This window comes from Miniopterus schreibersii (genome assembly GCF_964146895.1).
Source record: "Miniopterus schreibersii genome assembly, chromosome: 3".
NCBI classification, from domain to species: Eukaryota; Metazoa; Chordata; class Mammalia; order Chiroptera; family Miniopteridae; genus Miniopterus; species Miniopterus schreibersii.
This window is the reverse complement of record NC_138103.1, coordinates 7,550,354-7,567,592: the sequence shown is the minus strand read 5'-3', so window position 1 is coordinate 7,567,592 and position 17,239 is coordinate 7,550,354. Positions and strand designations below refer to the sequence as shown.

The following is a 17,239-nucleotide window of genomic DNA, read 5'->3' as shown; positions in this document are numbered from 1 at the left end:
TGGCTCTTGAAATGATTTAAAATGGGGTCTCGGTCCCTGAGCCTTGCTCCCTGGACTGTGTCTATGACAGTGGGTGGGGAAATCCGTGCACTGTTCCTAGGAGGCAGGAGGTCACACACGCTGTATGATCTTGGCCAGGAAGGCAAAAGAGGCCCAAACCCAGCCCTGTGGTGGGTGAGTAACGAAGGAGACGAAGTGAAGTGGAGTTTCCGAGAGGTGACAGACTTAACCTGCCGCACAGCCAACGTCCTCACACAGACCTGCGGCCTGCAGCAGGGAGACCGCCTCGCCTTGATTCTGCCTCGAGTGCCCGAGTGGTGGCTGGTGGCCCTGGGCTGCATCCGAACAGGTCAGTGACTCCGAGGGACCCCTAGAGACTTAGGGATGGGCAGAGCCGCCTGGTCTTGGGATAGTAGGTGCCTTCTCTCCCTACCTTCTTTCTTCTTCACGGTCTTTCTCTTTCCCAAACTCCCTCAAATGCTTTTCACCCCTTCCCACCTACTCTCTCCCTCAAGTCACATTCGCTCAGACACAGCGCCATGGTTCTCCTTCATTCACACGCACGCACACGCTCACACTCACCACTGCCTCTTGCACAGCCCCAGACATTATCACTTCTTAAAGATTCATCAATTGCTAACCTTTTGTCATATTTGAACATCCCACTGAGTTATTTAAGAATCAGTTGCAGACACTGTGACACCCATAAATACCGTGTAAATACCCATAAACACTGGGCCCCAGACACTTCCTTCACATAGCAACAGACTTGTCACACAAGAAGTCTGACATCGGTACAATGCAGTTACCTGGTGCATATCCATAGTGGAAATTCCTCAGCTGCCTTAATAATGTCCTTGAGAGCCATTCCTTTCTTTAAGTCCAAAATCCAGCTGAGGGTCATGCTTTGCATTTAGTTGATTTAGTTGTCATGTCTTCCCAGTGTCCTTTAATCTAGAATGGTTCCCCAGCCTTTTCTGCGTGACAGTGACATTGTTGAAGTGTCTAAGCCAGTTGCTTTGCAGGAGGTCCATCCAGAATTGCATTTCTGACTCTTGCTTCATGATTATATTCAGGTTAAGCATCTTTAGCAGGGGTACTGGAGGGCAATGCCGTGTCTTTCGGGGTGCATCACGTTAGGGGCACATGCGCTTGTTTTGCCCTGTCATCAGCGATGTTGTTTTATCTCGTTAGGAAGGTGGCATTCGTCTTTGCGAAGGCACCATTTCCCCTCGTCGGTAGTAAGTGGTCTGTGGTGTAACATTTATGAGGCCGAGTGAATATCCTGCTTCCCCATTGCCTTCCACCCTCTGGTTGGAGCACCCACTGGTGATTCTTGAGTGACTTGCATATTATTATGGTGGTTTTATATCAGGTTATACCCCCCCCCCACATTTATTAGTTAGCATTCTTCTGCAGAGATTTCCCATTTAATTACCTATCTATCATCTATCTATATCTATCTGTCTATCTATCTATCTATCATCTACCTGTCTATCGATCATCTCTCTATCATCTCTCTATTATCTATCTTTTACCTATCATCTATCTACCATCTATCTATCATCTATCTGTCATCTATCTATCTATCTATGTATCTATCTATGTATCTATCTATCTATCTATCTAATTTAGAATCAGTATGGGACTCGTGGATTTCTGTTGAATCACTTCAGTTGAATCACATGTTCACACATCAGTCTGTTCATCTTTTGCTTATATTCTCTCCCTCTCTCTCTCTCTCTCTCATTAAATAGTTGGTTAATTCATCAAGGTCACATGGAATCAAGGTTAACAGCAACAGCAGAGGTATCATAAAGAAGCCATGTCACCTGTGGAGCTAAGATGGCCCATGACAAAGCCGAGCTGAGACCTTGGGGACAAGCACAGTTAAGAGGGTAGACGCAAAGGAAGGGACTCCCAAGAGGTCAGAGCACACACTGGGCTCGGAGGCGGGAGCAGCCCAGGTGACAATGGCCATTTCGAGACAGAGCTTAGAGGAGTGGGAGAGAAAGGTGGAGAGTGGGCGCGTCCTCAGTGTCAGGTGGGCAGTGTGGCGCTTTCCTGGAGACAGGGCACGGGTGTTCGTGAAGAGAAGAAACGGGACGGGGGAAAGTGGGTGCTCTGTGGAGCGTGAGCAGCTAATGACATGGACGACTCAGGGCAAGGCACCTGGCAGGGAGATTAGAATCCACTAGGCACGCGAAGACCTGAGCTCACTGTTGGCCACAGAGGACGGAAGGGGAGGCCGGAGAGTTCAAGGGACAGCGTGGGTAGATTTGGGTGTGAGGCCTGAGGGAAGGGGGGTGCACAATGCCAGGGGCCTGGCACAGAGGGAGTGGGAGGAGGAAGGGGGCAGGGCCGCAGCTCTTCCCGATGTCAGAGACCGTCCCCCTGGCCTCTCTGTTCCCATGTCCCATGCAAACTTGTGCGAAGTGGGGCCCACCTGTCTGCGGGCCGCATCCACCCAGAGTAGAACAGTTTAGGGCAAGGGTTTCAAATTGTAACCTGCATGGGACTCACTTGGAGGTGTCGTTAAGATGCAGGTTCTGATTCAGTAGGTTTTGGGGGGGCGGGATTCCTAGCCCCGGTGCTGCTGCTGCTGGTCTTTGCAGAGCAAGAGGTTGGGGGGTTTCTATGCACATAAGCCAGGCCTGGAGCCCATGGCTGTGAGAGAGAAAATGAAGCAATTAGGTTCTTTCTTGTCCCCAGGGATCATCTTCATGCCAGGGACGACCCAGATGAAAGCCAATGACATTCTCTACCGACTAAAGGAGTCTAACGCCAAGAGCATCGTCACCACAGATGCCCTTGTCCCGGAGGTGGACTCTGTGGCTTCTAAGTGTCCCGCTCTGAAAACCAAGCTCCTGGTGTCTGACCACAGCCGTAAAGGGTGGCAGGACTTCCGATCTCTGGTCAAGTGAGTTTCCGGTCCAATAACTGTGCTCCGAGGAATGGTGGGAGGCCATCGGTGCCCAAGCACTGGTAGACAAGCAGCGAGTGGTATGAAGCTCACCAGGTCTGACTCCGGAAAACTCTTCCCAGCTATGTCCCTGGCCTGCTGCGTGACCCTGGGCTAGTTCCTTCCCTTCTCTTAGCTAAGGTTGCTTTGTCTGTAATATAAGGACATTGCACTTTTATGTTTCTCTCACTACAACTTTGAAAAAAAGATGTATAATGTCAGATGATTACTGTGTTTCAACCATCTTGTAGGTGAGGAATCTAAAATATTATTCACATAAATATAAATATCCCCAAAAATGTATATACACACTTTGAATAATCATAGGGGCAGTGTTTACTACAATACATTTCATTTGCAAAATTGAGCACTCGGCTGTTAAAGCATGTGTACATCTTTTGGGAACCCTGTATGTGAATAAGTTGAAGGAGAGATTGAAAATGGATGTTTAAGGTGAAACTTGACACAGCAAGAAAAATTGAGGCTGTGGCTGCCAGGGAGTTTTGGGAGCCGACACCTTCCAGGGGCTGGGTCCCATAAGGAATACTTTGCAGGAAAAGTTAGGGAAATGTTGGGAGGTAAGAAAGACCCTTTCCACCTCCAAAACTCTAATTCTGTAAGCTTTCAGCATTGTTTACCCTGTTGACATAAGAAACTTCCAAACCTGTAGAGAAATTTTGTAAGAGTTTGAGTCAAACTGACAACATACGCTGGGGAGCAGGATCCGAAATGCTCCAGAGAGTGGCAGTTGTGCAGCTTCTTTTGTGCGTTTGAAATTAAGGAGGGACTAAGAAAGATTACAGGAAGGGGGAGAAGGCCAGGCGGGGGTCAGACTGCAGGATAGTGAAGATTCGGTGCTCCCTTGAGGGCTAATGCCCCTTCAGGGAGTATTACTTTACCTGCTTCAAGGGGGTGTTAACCCAGGTGCACTGGAACAATGGGCAGGGCTGTTTCAAACCTTTCACTGAGGAAGTCATAGGCCTGGGCCTGACTGCGCACCACGACCTGCCCAGGCAGGGATTTCGGATCAGATCACCCGTGAGGTTAGTTCCATAGAACCCCTTTCTCCACCCACAACACAAGCCAGGCTGTGTTTATATTTTCCGTTCATTTATTTTATTTTATTGAGGCAACATTGGTTTAAAACATTATATTAGTTTTATAGGGTTTGTTTTTTTGAAGTAACCCTCTATTTCTAAAGTAAAAAGTTACTTCAGCCCTAGCTGGTTTGGTCAGTGGTTAGAGCATCAGCCCACGGACTGAAGGGTTCTGGGTTTGACTCTGGCCAAGGGCACACACCTGGGTTACAGGCTCCATCCCTGGCCCAGGTGGGGGCACATGTGGGAGGCAACCAGTTGATGTGCCTCTCACATCCATGTTTCTCTCCCTCTCTCTCCTTTACACTCTCTCTGAAAACCAATGGAAAAAATATCCTCGGGTGAGTATTAAAAAAAAAGTTCCTTCAACCGCAAAAGGCAAACACTACAGCCAAGCCATATCTTATGCTATAGATTCTAAGGTGAGAGACTTAGTGGTCTCCCTCCAGGGAGCAGACCCTCTCCTTCTCTTTCTCTCAAGGCATTACCTTTGCCTTCCTCTCTTCTAAGCTCCAAGGGCCCTTCTTCAGCCTCTAACATGTTTCCTGAGCCCATGCAGCCCAGCTGGCTCACTTCTACTACCTCTGTAACTTTCTAAATAAACTCTCTTATAATTTGAAAAAACAAATAAATGAACTCAGAAAGTTAAAAATAAACTTAACTAAATAATGCTGTTTAAAATTCCTTTCAATTGCCCAGAGTCAGGATGGTACCATTTCTCAGCAAGAGCCAGTGTTCCCTCCAGCATTTGGGTGATTCACAGTTTTTTTTGATACTACGGGAAATTTGTACATCCAATCATCGCAGGCCCAGGAGACTGAGTCTAGAAGCTTCCAAGAATCAAGGCCAATGTACACATATATTTCTTTCACTCTCCCTCTCCCTCCATTTCTCTTCCCCACCCCTTATAACCAAAGACATGGAGTTAAATTTCTGTAAACTTAGTTTGTGTGAAAAACAAGCTTAGCATTGTGATTAAGAGCACGCTCCATCGATCAGGCTGGGTTTGAACACTGGCTCTGCCACGCTGGCTGTATGTCTTCAGGGAAGTTACCTGACCTCTCTGAGCCTCAGTTTCCTCATCCACAAAGGAAGTGTGAGAAAGTGGGCATACTCACCTCTTAGGATTGCTCTGAAGATTGAGTTCTTTTTATTTTTTATTTTTTTTATTGTTGAAAGCACTACAGGTGTCCCATTTTTTCCCCCCAATTGACCCCCTCCACCTCACTCCCACCCCCTCCCCAGGCCTTCACCCAGTCATTGTCCATGTCCATGGATTATGCATATATGCATATAACTTCCTTGGTCAATCTCCTCCCACCCTCCACCCTGCTTCCCTCTTCCCTCTGAAATATTATCATTTGTTGCATGCGTCAATATCTCTGGATCCATTTAGTTTGTCAGATTCTTTTGTTCATTAGCTTCTTTGAAAAGACCCTTCAGCGTTTCACATAGTACTGGTCTGATGGTGATGAACTCCTTTAGCTTTTCCTTGACTGAGAAACTCTTTATCTGACCTTCAATTCTAAATGATAGCTTTGCTGGGTAGAGCAATCTTGGATGTAGTTCCATGTTTTTCATCACTTTCAATATTTCTTGCCACTCCCTTCTGGCCTGCAAGGTTCTGTTGAGAAGTCAGCTGACAAGTCTTATGGGTGCTCCCTTGTAGGTAACTAACTGCTTTTCTCTTGCTGCTTTTAAGATTCTCTCTTTGTCTTTAACCTTTGGCATTTTAATTATGATGTGTCTTGATGTGGGCCTCTTTGGGTTCCGGTTGTTTGGGACTCTCTGTGCTTCCTGGACTGGTAAGTCTGTTTCGTTCCCCAGGTAGGGGAAATTTTCTGTAATTATTTTTTCAAATAGGTTTTCAATTTCTTACTCTCTTTTTTGTCCTCTGGCACCTCAATAATATGAATGTTGGGCTGCTTGAAGTTTTCCCAGAGACTCCTTAAACTACTTCATATTTCTGGATTTTCTTTTTGCTCTTCTGGTTGGGTGTTTTTTGTTTCCTCATGTTCCAAATTGCTGATTTGATTCTCAGCATCCTCTACTCTACTGTTGATTCCCTGTAAATTATTTTTTATTTCAGTTTATGTAGCCTTCGTTTCTAATAGGTATTTTATTAGGTCATCGATGGTCTCACTTGTTTTTGTAATAGTCTCAGTAATATCCTTGACCATCCTTATAACCAAAATTCTGAACTCTCTATCTGTTAGCTTGCTTGGTTCTATTTCATTTAGTTCCTTTTCTGGAGAAATTTTCTGTTCTTTTCTTTGTGACATGTTTCTTTGCCTCCTCATTTTGGCTGCTTCCAGGTGTTTGTTTCTACGTATTAGATAGAGCTGCTATGTCTCCTGGAATTTGTACAGTAGCTTTGTGTAGTAGGTGTCCTGTAGGGTCCAGTGACTGACTCAGCTTCCCCATTCACCTGAGCTGGGCCTTCTAGGTGCTCCCCTGTGTGGGCTGTGTGCACTGTCCTGTTGTAGTTGAGCCTTAATTGCTGTTGGCCTCACTGGGAGGAATTGACCCCCAGGCCAATCGGCTGTGAGGACCAGCTGCAGCTATAGCCAAAGAGCTGCTGTGCTGGAGACACCCCTATGGAGCAGGATTTACTTCAGTGGGGCTTTGGTGTTCACCAGGTGTGCCCCTTGGGTGTGTCACTCATGGATGTGGTGGGGTTGTAATCCAGCATGGTCGAGTCTGACCACCAGGTGCACTGTCTCTGGGGCCTCTGGGGAGGTGCAAAGTCAGCCTCTGTCTGTGCCTTGCCCAGGGCCACCCAGCATGAGCTACTCAGCAAACCGTAGTTGGCTGCTCCTTGTGCTGGGCTTGGCGGTGTCCAGGAGAGGCCCAGCTATGAGCCAATGCAGCTGCCGCTAGTGCCAGGCCTGGGGCCGCTTATCAAGCTTTATGGGGCACCTGCTGCTTGTTTGAGAGATTTTAGGAATGTCCTAAGCATGAGGCTGGAGAGGCCACTTGCACAGAAAAGCCCCTGGAAATGGCCTGGATGAGCTGCAGGTGGGGAGGGGCGGGGCCTCCGGGAATCACGGGGCGGGGCCAAAGTTGACAGTCAGGTGCTGGCGACTCAAATATGGCGCCTGCCTGCCGGCTGTGTGCGGGGAGGACTCGCCGAAGGAGCCATGGCCTCCGCCAGTCCCTCTGCGTGGGAAGAAGCCGCCCCTCCGCCTCTCGCCCGGATCTCAGGCAGGTCAGTTCCTCCCCGAGTGTCCCGGGTCCTCTCAGGCTGCTGCCCGGCGCTGGGCTCAGAGGGAGCGTCCGAGTGAGTCCGTGCCGGGCCCTTTAGAGGAGCTGCTGGGGCTCCCGCAGCCTCTGCGACCCTCAGGGACAGTCCCCGCGGGTTTCACAGCCCAGAGTTGTGGGGGCGTCTCTTCCGGGCCCTGGAGCCCTGGGCTGGGGGCCTGCTGTGGGGCTGGGACCCCCTCACTCCTCCGGGAAACCTCTGCCCGGAGATTCCCTCTCGGGTTTAACCCGGGGCACCGGGGGTGGGCCCGCGGCCACTTCTCCGCCATTCAGCCCGGACCCGCTCGCATCTCCGCCCCTCCTCCAGGTCTCGGTGCTTCTTCAGCTCCCTGGTTGTGGGGCTTCTGTGCAGCCAGATCTCAGGAGCTCTGAGTGCTGGTGGTTCTGTATTTTAGTTGTAATTTTGATGTGGTTGCGGGAGGCGGCGGGGGCAGCTGTTACCTGCGCCGCCATCTTGTTTCTCCATCGAGTGAGTTCTTATTGGTAAATCATTCAGACCATTTTCTGAAACAGTAAGTTCTAGTTCAATATTTGTTAACAAAAAAATTAATCAGCTGTGTTTTCCCCATGTTTTAAATGAAGGGATGTCAGTCGTCTTCTCCAAGGCCCCCATAAACTCCGTTTGATGCGCCAGAGAACCAGTGTTGCAAAACGCCAGTTTTCTGCCCTGGCCCGTAGCTCAGTTGCCTAGAGTAGTGTGGTTCCCATACGCCCAGGTTGTGGGGTCAGGGCACATACAAGAATCAACCAATGATGCATAAGTTAGTGGAACAAGAAATCGATGTTTCTCTCTCTCTCTCTCTCTCCCCCCCTTCCTCTCTCCCTAAACTCAATACAAACAAGCAAACCAATTTTCTGACCTCGAGCCTCATGATGTTTCCTTTGCTTACCCTGAGCCAGGAGACTTGACTTCTCTCCCTTTCTACTGAATCCCTTTCTAGATCAGCATCCCCAGACCACACCTGTATTAAGTCGAAGACCACGGACCCAATGGTCATCTTCTTTACCAGTGGGACTTCCGGCTTCCCCAAGATGGCAAAACACAGCCATGGACTCTCCCTACGCTCCTCCTTCCCTTCATGGTAGGAAAGAGGGCACCAACTTAGAGGCTGGGTCACCATCTGGGGCTAGGGGTGTGTGCGTTGGGAAAGGTGCTCCAGGTATAACCGAGTCCTTCCTGCTTCTCCCTTCTGCTCTCGTCGGCTCAGACCACCCAGGGGCTGAGAGGCAAAAGCCTGGACTCCTAAGCGTTTGTGGACAGAAGCCTCCCAATGACAAAGGGGGTCCTGCCTGAGCGCCTTCACAGCTGTGGAGGAAACACAGGTGGAGGCAGCAGGCATTGTACAAGCTGCACAATGACAAGCCTTGTGTTGTTGCACTGGTTCCAGGGTTTGGTGGGAGGAAGACAGAATGTTCTAGCTATGTGACCAGAGGTGACAAGTCCTCTTCTCTCTGTCATTATCAGCCAATCAAACTTGGAGTTTCACAATCAAGAACTGTTAGGGGAAGTAAATACCTGGAGCCAAGCCACTGCCTTTAACCTAAAATGAATAATTGTAGAGGCTGAAGCCATGGCCTTGGGCTAATCATTTAATCAAATTTAAACCAAGCATCTTCTCCCTCCCACTCCCTCCTCCCCAACTAGCAATATTTAGACCAGACCAAGTTCTATATATTTTCCACCTTATTACCAGACCAGGGGGCAGGAGGGTGTCTTGTGGACACTGGGTACCTGTGCTAACGATGATCTTGATCAGCAAAACCCTGGAGGAATTGGGGTGGAAGGAAGGGGAGGGCTTTCTGTGTAGTCACAAGAAACAAGCAAAGGCACAAACATATGAAAAGTAGCATCCATAGAACTACAGAGATTGAGAAGAGCTGCTGCTCAGGGTGTCAGGGAGTGAAAGGCAGAGGAGCTGGGAAAGTGAGCGGGGCCCAGATCGCCTGGGGTCGGGTGGACTGTGGGGTAGGGATTGGAGCTTATTGGGAAAACCATGAGAGGTATTGAAAGGTTGTTAGCAAGGGAGAGACCTGATCAGATTTGTGTTTTGAAAAGATCACTGTGGCTGTAGGATGAAGAATGGGTTGGGGGGAAAAGTTTTAAAAACACCAGCTAGAGGGTCTTAGGATAATTTAGGTGCCAGATGGTGGTGGCTTGGACAAGGTGCTGGGGCATGAAGGAATTTAACAAGTTTGAGGTTTTAGGAGACAGAATGGGCAGTGAGTGCTGGCTGGATGGGAGACAGGAGGGTGGGGGAGGCAAGGTGGACTCCCAGGTTTGAACAGAATGACCCTGACACACAGAGAACACTGGAGAATTCTTAGTCCAGGAAGACAGGAGAGATTAGGGTGCTTGGGGCTTGAGGTGCCTGAGAGACATCCCAGAAGGATGTTGATGGGAAGTTGGGTCAGAAGCTCAAAACAGAGGCCCCTAGCCATTAATGTCTTGTGGGAGTGCCATAGCCCCAAGACAGAGGGGATGAGGGGGTGGCTGCCTCTCCAGGTCCCTCTGCTCATAGAAAAGCTCCTCAGAGCAGGAGCCTGCTCATGGGGGAGTTGAGTTTCCTCAAGGAGTTACGCACACAGAGGCCCCTCAGGAGCAGTCAAAGGAGGGGGGAAAAACACTCCAGACATTTTCTTCTCTCCACCCACCAGCTATTTCTGTTAGGTTTTGAGGCTGTTCTCAGAAAGGCCCAGCCCTTATTATCCCAGTGGCTGCCAGCATTGCCCAAGACTATACCAGGCACAGGCTTCATCCCAGTATCCCCAGCCTTAAGCCTCATTATGGTTGAACCAGAAGTGGCACGTGACCAGGAAATAGGATTTGACCTACCTTTAGGACCTGGGGTGGGAGTGAGTCTGGAGCCCCACCGAAACCACAGCCACTGAGAGTGAGAAAGGCGGGTCTCTATCTGAGGACCAGATTCCCCAGCCCTTGATCCCATCTTCCCGTGGTTACAAAGCTGAGGCCACTGTATTTTGGAGTTAGCAGGAAATTACTGCAGCTGAAGACGAGTGATGTCCTCTGGTGCCTGTCAGATCCAGGCTGGATTATGAGTACCGTGGGGGCCCTGTTTCAACCATGGACAGCAGGGTCTACAGTCTTCATCCATTACCTGTCCCAGTTTGATCCTAAGATCATTGTACAGGTAAGAAGACTAATCTTTTAGTATCAACAAACTCTTAGAAGAAACTCCTGTTTCAAGCTCAAAAGCTGGACCTTGCTGAGAAATTGTTTATATGGCAAAGAGGCCCATTAGTATAATATAACTTGGGTTCTGGGTTCCTCAAAATGTGAGGTGCTGAATCAGTCCTTGTATCAGAATCACCAGGAATATACATTTTGAGAAATTAAAGCAACCAGAACAGGCTCAGGTCTCAGGGCTCCTCTAGGGCCAGGTAGCTGGTATTTGGGGGCGGGGGATATGAATTTAATGAAATGTTTAAAAATAGAGCCCTTGGAATGTGATGGTTCTAGTTTCTTTTCACACATTTACCATTTATTAGTGGTCTACTTACCTCTCTGAACCTCAGTCTTCTCAACTGTAAGATGGGAGTTTAATAGTTACTACCTCATACAATTGTTGGGAATATTGAGATGATACAGGCAAAGTGTGTAAAGTGCTTAGCCCTGAGGCCTGCACCTAAAAACACTCAGTAATTGCTAGCAGCTGTGTACGTCATGGTGACAGCTGAAGTTGCCTGCATAAACCCCTTCAAATTACTTCTCTGCACCTGAAAAAGCTGTTTGTGTGTCCACTTGCCACACCCTTGCTTTCTTGCTGCAGACCTGCCTTCCACCTCTCAAAGTCCAAGCCCCACGCCGCCTAGCTGTGGGTCCAGGTCTTCTCCAGGCTCTTCTGTTGGAGCCCCTCTCTACTCATCTCTAATCCATTGCACCTTTTCTTCTGTATTATCAGTCTCTCACTTTTCATCAACTCTACTCCTTCAGTCCAAAATCACATTCACATTCAATATATGTATATGGGAAGAATTAACAAATGAATAAATGGGCTCTCCTAGAGGGACGATCAGAATTAAAATGCTAAGTGGTCAATATTTTTAATTTAACGATAAAAATAAAACTTTTCTCTCCTCACTTTGTAGACACTCTCCAAATACCCCATCACCCAATGCACTGCTGCACCCTCCGTGTATCGAATGATTCTGCATCAGAATTTCACCAGGTATGGTAGAGTAGCTGATTGTAATAACAATCTTTGGGTAGGATTTTAAGGAGTCTGATTCACTGGGGTGGTGGTGTTGGTGGGAAAGAGGCTCTTCCACAGAATTGCGAGGACAGAATTCCAAGGAATCACACACGGGAGATTATGATGTGGCCATGTGGTTTATTTGTTATATAATATCAAAAGAGTTCTCCTTCTGGCTTCCCAATGTCCCATCTCTCTCCATCCTGCCACGGAAAAAGTCCAATCTCATCTTCAATAAGGCCAACGGAAAGGCCAATGCCCAGAGTTTCTGCTTCATAATCCTCTGGGCCTGTGCAGTCTTGCTTGGTTCCCAAGTGGCTACTAGACCTGCATGGTTGTGTGCTCCAGGCAGGAAAGAACAGGAACAAATGGGTTGAGTGGGGTCCTGAAGGGGAGGGAGGAGAGAGAGAGAGAGCATTTTGTTCTTGTGGGGTTTTAACTAGTAGCTTTTTCAAAACAACCAATTAACTTCCAAAGATTTCAGGGGCTACCCCCTAAGCCAACCATCTTTTTCCCAGGTGAGACTGACAGGCCTTTATGGTCCAGGACCCCCACCATGCGCCATTTTGACTTTATTGTGCATGTCCTGATCTCCCCCTGCTCCGCCTTCCAACACATGCAATCAGCAACCGGGGGTGGGGGGACGGAGGGGTGTTGATCCCCTTGGAGGGACCATGCTGCAATTTCTTGGGGTGTGAAGCTGTAGCTTCCTGGTGAAGCAAACAGGCCTCTGCTCCCCAGCTGACCGTGCTCAACAATGTCTGACTCCCCTTGCTCTCTTTCTTTCAATAACTAGCCATCGACAATAGCAGTCTCACTGTTTTAATTCTGGTTCTTTGAGGGTAGTGTGTGAGTGTGTGTCTGTGTGAACTGTAGGTAGTGATAATTATCAGCCAGTCTAATTGATTTATTAAGCAAGGCTCAGAGATCCAAATGGAACACTCAGTGACCCTTGTATCATTGTGGGTTTTTTCCTTTTTTAAACATTTTTATTGTGAAATAACAAACATACCGAGAAACACGTAAGACATAAATTTGCAGATTAAGAAACTGTTGAAACTTAAACACCTATGTAACCACTCGTTCAAGTCACAAAAAGAGAACATAGCCAGCCCCCAAGTGACCCACTCACACCTCTCCATCTCCCCAAAAGGAACCCACTATCTTGACTTTTATGGTGTTCATTTCTCTTTTTTTCTCATTTCTTTATGTTCTCTTGTCGTTTACCTCTTAAGGAAATATCCTGAAACAAATCATTCTATTTTACTTGCTTTGAGCCTTGTAATTACATATTATTCTGTAATATCTGGCTTCTTTTTCAATGTTATATTTCTAAGATGTGTCCATGTTGCATTACATTGCTGTTGCTAATTTTTATTGCTGTATAATATCCTATTTTATGAAAAGTCCACATTTTTTATCAGTTCTGTTAGGTTTGGCTGGTGACGCAGGCTATGAAAGAATTCACAACTAAAAGAAGAGATGCAGAGAGGAAGTTTATTTTACTTTCCAAGGGAGGAAGGGCCAGTGTATTGCTAGCCAATATGGGGCAGGGAACAAAGGGTGGCCTTCTCTTTTAAGCAGTGGCTGTTGCTAAGCAACAAGGAAGGGAGGGAGGTTGTCTTGAAGTTGATCAGATTCCACAGAGGTTGTCTTGAAAAGTTACAGTTTGTTTACTTTCCAGGAGACAGTCCCGCAGGTGTCCCAGGGAGGGGTCTTGTCAGTATGTTTCCCAGGCCTCTAAACATGCTCAGAGCAGAAGTTACAAAGAGTTCAAAGGTGGCCTGTTTGAGGGGCAGAGAGGGAACTTCCTACTAACTATATACTCCTTGCTTCCAATTACCCCTGAGTCGTGAAAAGAGCAGGAGGAGGGGGTGCAAGAGTGGAGCCTTGACAGTAGCTGATCTTGTCCCACAGTTTGAACAAAGGGGCCAACAACCTTGGGATTTAATCACCAGGTGTTTCTCATAAATTGTGGAAGGCCACAGCAGACAAAAAGAGAGGCCTGTTTCCTGTCCTTATAAGTTCTACCATTAGTGGACATTTGGGTAATTTTCATTTTAGGGCTATTGATGATTAATACTGCATTGAATTCCTGCACATTTGCCCTGGTTCACGTAACCACTCATTTATGCAGGGTTTTCCAGGAGACAATTGCTATGTGGCACTGTATCCTCCGACCAGTTTCTCCAAAGTATCAAATCAATTTATGCTCCCACTGGCAGGGTAGGAAGAATTTCCATTGTTCCACATCTTTGGCAATATTTGTTTTTGTCAAAGTTTTTCATTTTTGCCAGTCTGATGGATGCATAGTTTTATTTTGCTATAGTTTTATTTTTGCTTTTCCCTATATTTGTAGATTGATTTTTATCTAAACTGAAATCTCGTCTTTGAACCAAATGGGCATTTATGTATATTTTAGAGATTCTAAATGGACATGGCTGCTTCAAAAGTCAGAGCTAACAAGTTTTAGATACAGAGTTAAAATATCAAGGAGTTCAGCAACTACCCTTACGAAGCTAACTCTGAACTACAACTTGATTTTATTCATGAGGCCTCCAACTGGCTGGACTCTGTCTCTATCTGTATTTGAAAGCTCCTACTGCAGCCACTTTCTGCAACATTCCTCAGATGATGAACTTTGTTCAATTCCAGTAAAAGTCCCACCAGGGCATAACTAATGACTCCACTGGAGACTGCTCATTTTACCTGCTTCGGAGAAAGCTCCAGGTGAATGAGGAAGACACTTTTAACGAAACCGTCCCCCCTGTCCACTCCTGACTCTGTGTGTACCAGGAGAGGGTGACAGGGAACACAGGGAAGGTGAGCCAGATGTCTGTCACCTCCGTCATCCCCAAGAGCTGACCTGCTGAGCCCAGTGGTAGTCAGCCCTCAGTCACTTCTCCCCATTTCCTTCAGGGATTCCATCATGATTGTGTGATTTCTTGGGGTATTATTTATGGAAATTTTCATGGGAAAAGTGGAGGAGAGGATCTGCAGCACACGACATGCCTAGTACATGATATACCTACTACGCAATCACAGCAGACTTCTGTTCTCTCCAAAATCCCTTCTCTCAGGACTGTTACCTGTGACCCCGCCCTCTTTTCTAACACCCAGCCCAATCTTCCTTGTGTCCTGAGCAATTAATTCCCAACCACTAACTTGCATTCCCCACTCAGAAGCACAAAGGCCCTTCGGGGCACATAACGCCTCTCCCCAGAAGGCAGGAAGCACAGTCCGACTACCAACCTGGCATGTCCTTGGAGTTCTGGCCTTCGCCCCTTTGTGGTTTCCAAAAGCATCTCTCGCCCTGGCCGGTTGAGCTCAGTGGTTAGAGTGTTGGCCCACAGACTGAGGAGTCTCGGGTTTGATTCCGGTCAAAGGCACATGCCTCTTTTGCAGGCTGGGCCCCTGTCGCCGTGCATGTGGGAGGCAACCAGTCGATGTGTCTCTCCCACATTGATGTTTTTCTCTCTCTGTCTCTCCCAATCCCTTCCACTCTCTCTAAAAAAATCAGTGGAAAAATATCCTCGAGTGAGGGTTCACACGCGCACACACACACCCATACACACACACACACACAAGAATGCTTCCCTTACACAAGGTCTCAACGTCCACATTTAATTTGATCCCTAACTGACCCATTAGCCTCATCACACACACACCTGTGGAAGAGCTAATAGGGACTGACGGGGAGTGAGTGACATCCACCCGGAAGGCAGGCATGAAAGTGAGGTAGCAGAAGGGTGAATGAGCTCCTGACTCCTGGGCCTGGGTCGGAGCATCCAGGGCCTGCTCTGACTGTCTGTTTATACCTCGTCTCCCCCTAAGCCTCAGGTTCCCCACCCTGGAGCACTGTGCTACCGGTGGGGAGGCCCTGCTTCCCGAGGAGCAAGAGAAGTGGAAACAGCAGACGGGCCTTATGCTCCACCAGCTCTACGGACAGTCAGAAATGGTAGGTGGACGGGCCCCTCTGGGCCAGCCAGGATGTGCTCAGCCACCGAGCCCAGCAGGTGACCTGAATCATGCCAGGACTGTGTACAAAGGCCCTACTGTGTGCACAGCCAGCAGACGGGATGATTCAGAGTTCTAGGCTAATTTGCTCTAAATCAGTTTGCAGAAAGACCGTTCACACACAGCTCATTGACTTGTCAGGACACCAGTGTGCTGAAAACTATTGGACAAAAATTTAGGAAAGGGTGTAAGAACTATGTCCCTGTGATCAGGGAGCTGAAGGAACTATGGAAATGGAGACCCTCTCCTGCAACACAGAGGCCCCACCAGCAAGTCCTGTCCCTGTCACCATCCTGCCTAGAGCAGTAACCAGAGGCCGGACAGCAGCTGGCCCCAAAAGTTCATTTCTGGGTGTTTATGAGGTAGGCACGCAGGTTTGATTGTGGGGCCTGAGCAGGAGTAGAGGAGGGAGCAGAGACATCACACACAGACACACACACAGACACACACACACACACACACACTCTGATGCAAAGGGTGTCTCCGAGCAGGCAGGGGGCACAGCATGAGAGCAGGTGCCTGCCTGGAACGTCAGGGACTTCATCAGTCATCCTATGAGGAGCCGCCTCTCTTCCAGCACATTCTCAGTCCACCTCTGATGGTGACAGAGCCACTTCCCCAGCCTCCCATCATCCTGTCGGAGCTGACTGCCACCTCAGGACCTGTAAATGGCTGTTTTAGTCCTAATTCACATATTTGTCTGACTTTCCCCCCCCCCCCCAAAAAAAAAAAATTCTTATTTTAATCAGTTAAGTGGTCTGCTTCCAGGCCTGAGAAATGTTAAGATTCTAGGCCTGTTCTTGCATGGCTCCCAGTTCATTTTTGGACAAAGACAACCACACACTACACCCATAACCCTGTCCCTTTGCACTGACTATTTGAAACAACAGGATACTCCTTTTCCCTGAGTGGCGCTTTAATCTCAAAGACCTTCAAACCTGCTCCCTCATCTGTGGATGTCCCCATGTGCCTGATGTGTGAGCAACAGCCTGGCAGAGGACGACCGTCCTCTCCTAGGAGCTCAGGCCTCAGTTGTCTCAGCATTGCCAGTGACAGGCTTCAAGACTATAGGCATACCACAGAACCTTCCAGAAGCTCAACTTCCCTGTCTCCAAAATGGGAAGCAGAATCTTGTGTATGGTGAGGAGGAGAATGAAAGGACAGGTGTAAAGCTGCGGTGTGGGGCCCAGCCCTGCAGGTGTCCACAGTGCCCACACTGCTGTCCCCACCGGATGTCGGGAGGTGGTCTCCCAGATGTCAGGTCTCCGGAGCCGAATGGGGCTGTCTCTACGCCCAGGTGCTTGTTATCTACTGAGGAAAACAGACACGCAAAAATCAGTATAAGGCCCTGTCAGTGACAATAGAAATGTGGGGAAAATACGACAGAAGGAGAATCTCCCAGCTGACTTCTCATGGGGCCTGGGTGACGCTGGCTGACCAGTAGCCAGTTGAAGTCACTTGGTGTGTGCGGGCACCGTGCAGCTTCCAGCACTCGCAGGCTCTCTGAGAAGGGAGCGCTGGGTCATGCCCCTTTGACAGAGGAGATCCAGGGGCATTAACTTGTCAAGAGTCACACCCTAATCAGTCCGACTGTAAAGCGCTTAGCATTAGAAAGAAGGCATTTCAGGGAACCGTGAAGGGGGCATAGGTTCATCAGGAGGCCAAATGCTGACGGGGCAGTGGGAGCAGAA

The 17,239-nt window shown here is 48.3% G+C and overlaps 1 protein-coding gene across 3 annotated transcripts in view; it reads left to right on the top strand.

The window, feature by feature from the left end:
- LOC308555431 (acyl-coenzyme A synthetase ACSM1, mitochondrial-like) overlaps positions 1 to 17,239 on the top strand; it is a 49,061-nt gene that overhangs the window by 11,127 nt on the left and 20,695 nt on the right. For all 3 annotated transcript variants that reach the window (XM_081133732.1, XM_081133733.1, XM_081133734.1), the window contains exons 3-8: positions 139 to 349; positions 2,713 to 2,920; positions 8,262 to 8,402; positions 10,310 to 10,469; positions 11,428 to 11,507; positions 15,366 to 15,489. In XM_081133732.1, the coding sequence (XP_080989858.1) occupies positions 139 to 349; positions 2,713 to 2,920; positions 8,262 to 8,402; positions 10,310 to 10,469; positions 11,428 to 11,507; positions 15,366 to 15,489 (924 nt within the window). The remainder of the gene's footprint in view (positions 1 to 138; positions 350 to 2,712; positions 2,921 to 8,261; positions 8,403 to 10,309; positions 10,470 to 11,427; positions 11,508 to 15,365; positions 15,490 to 17,239) is intronic.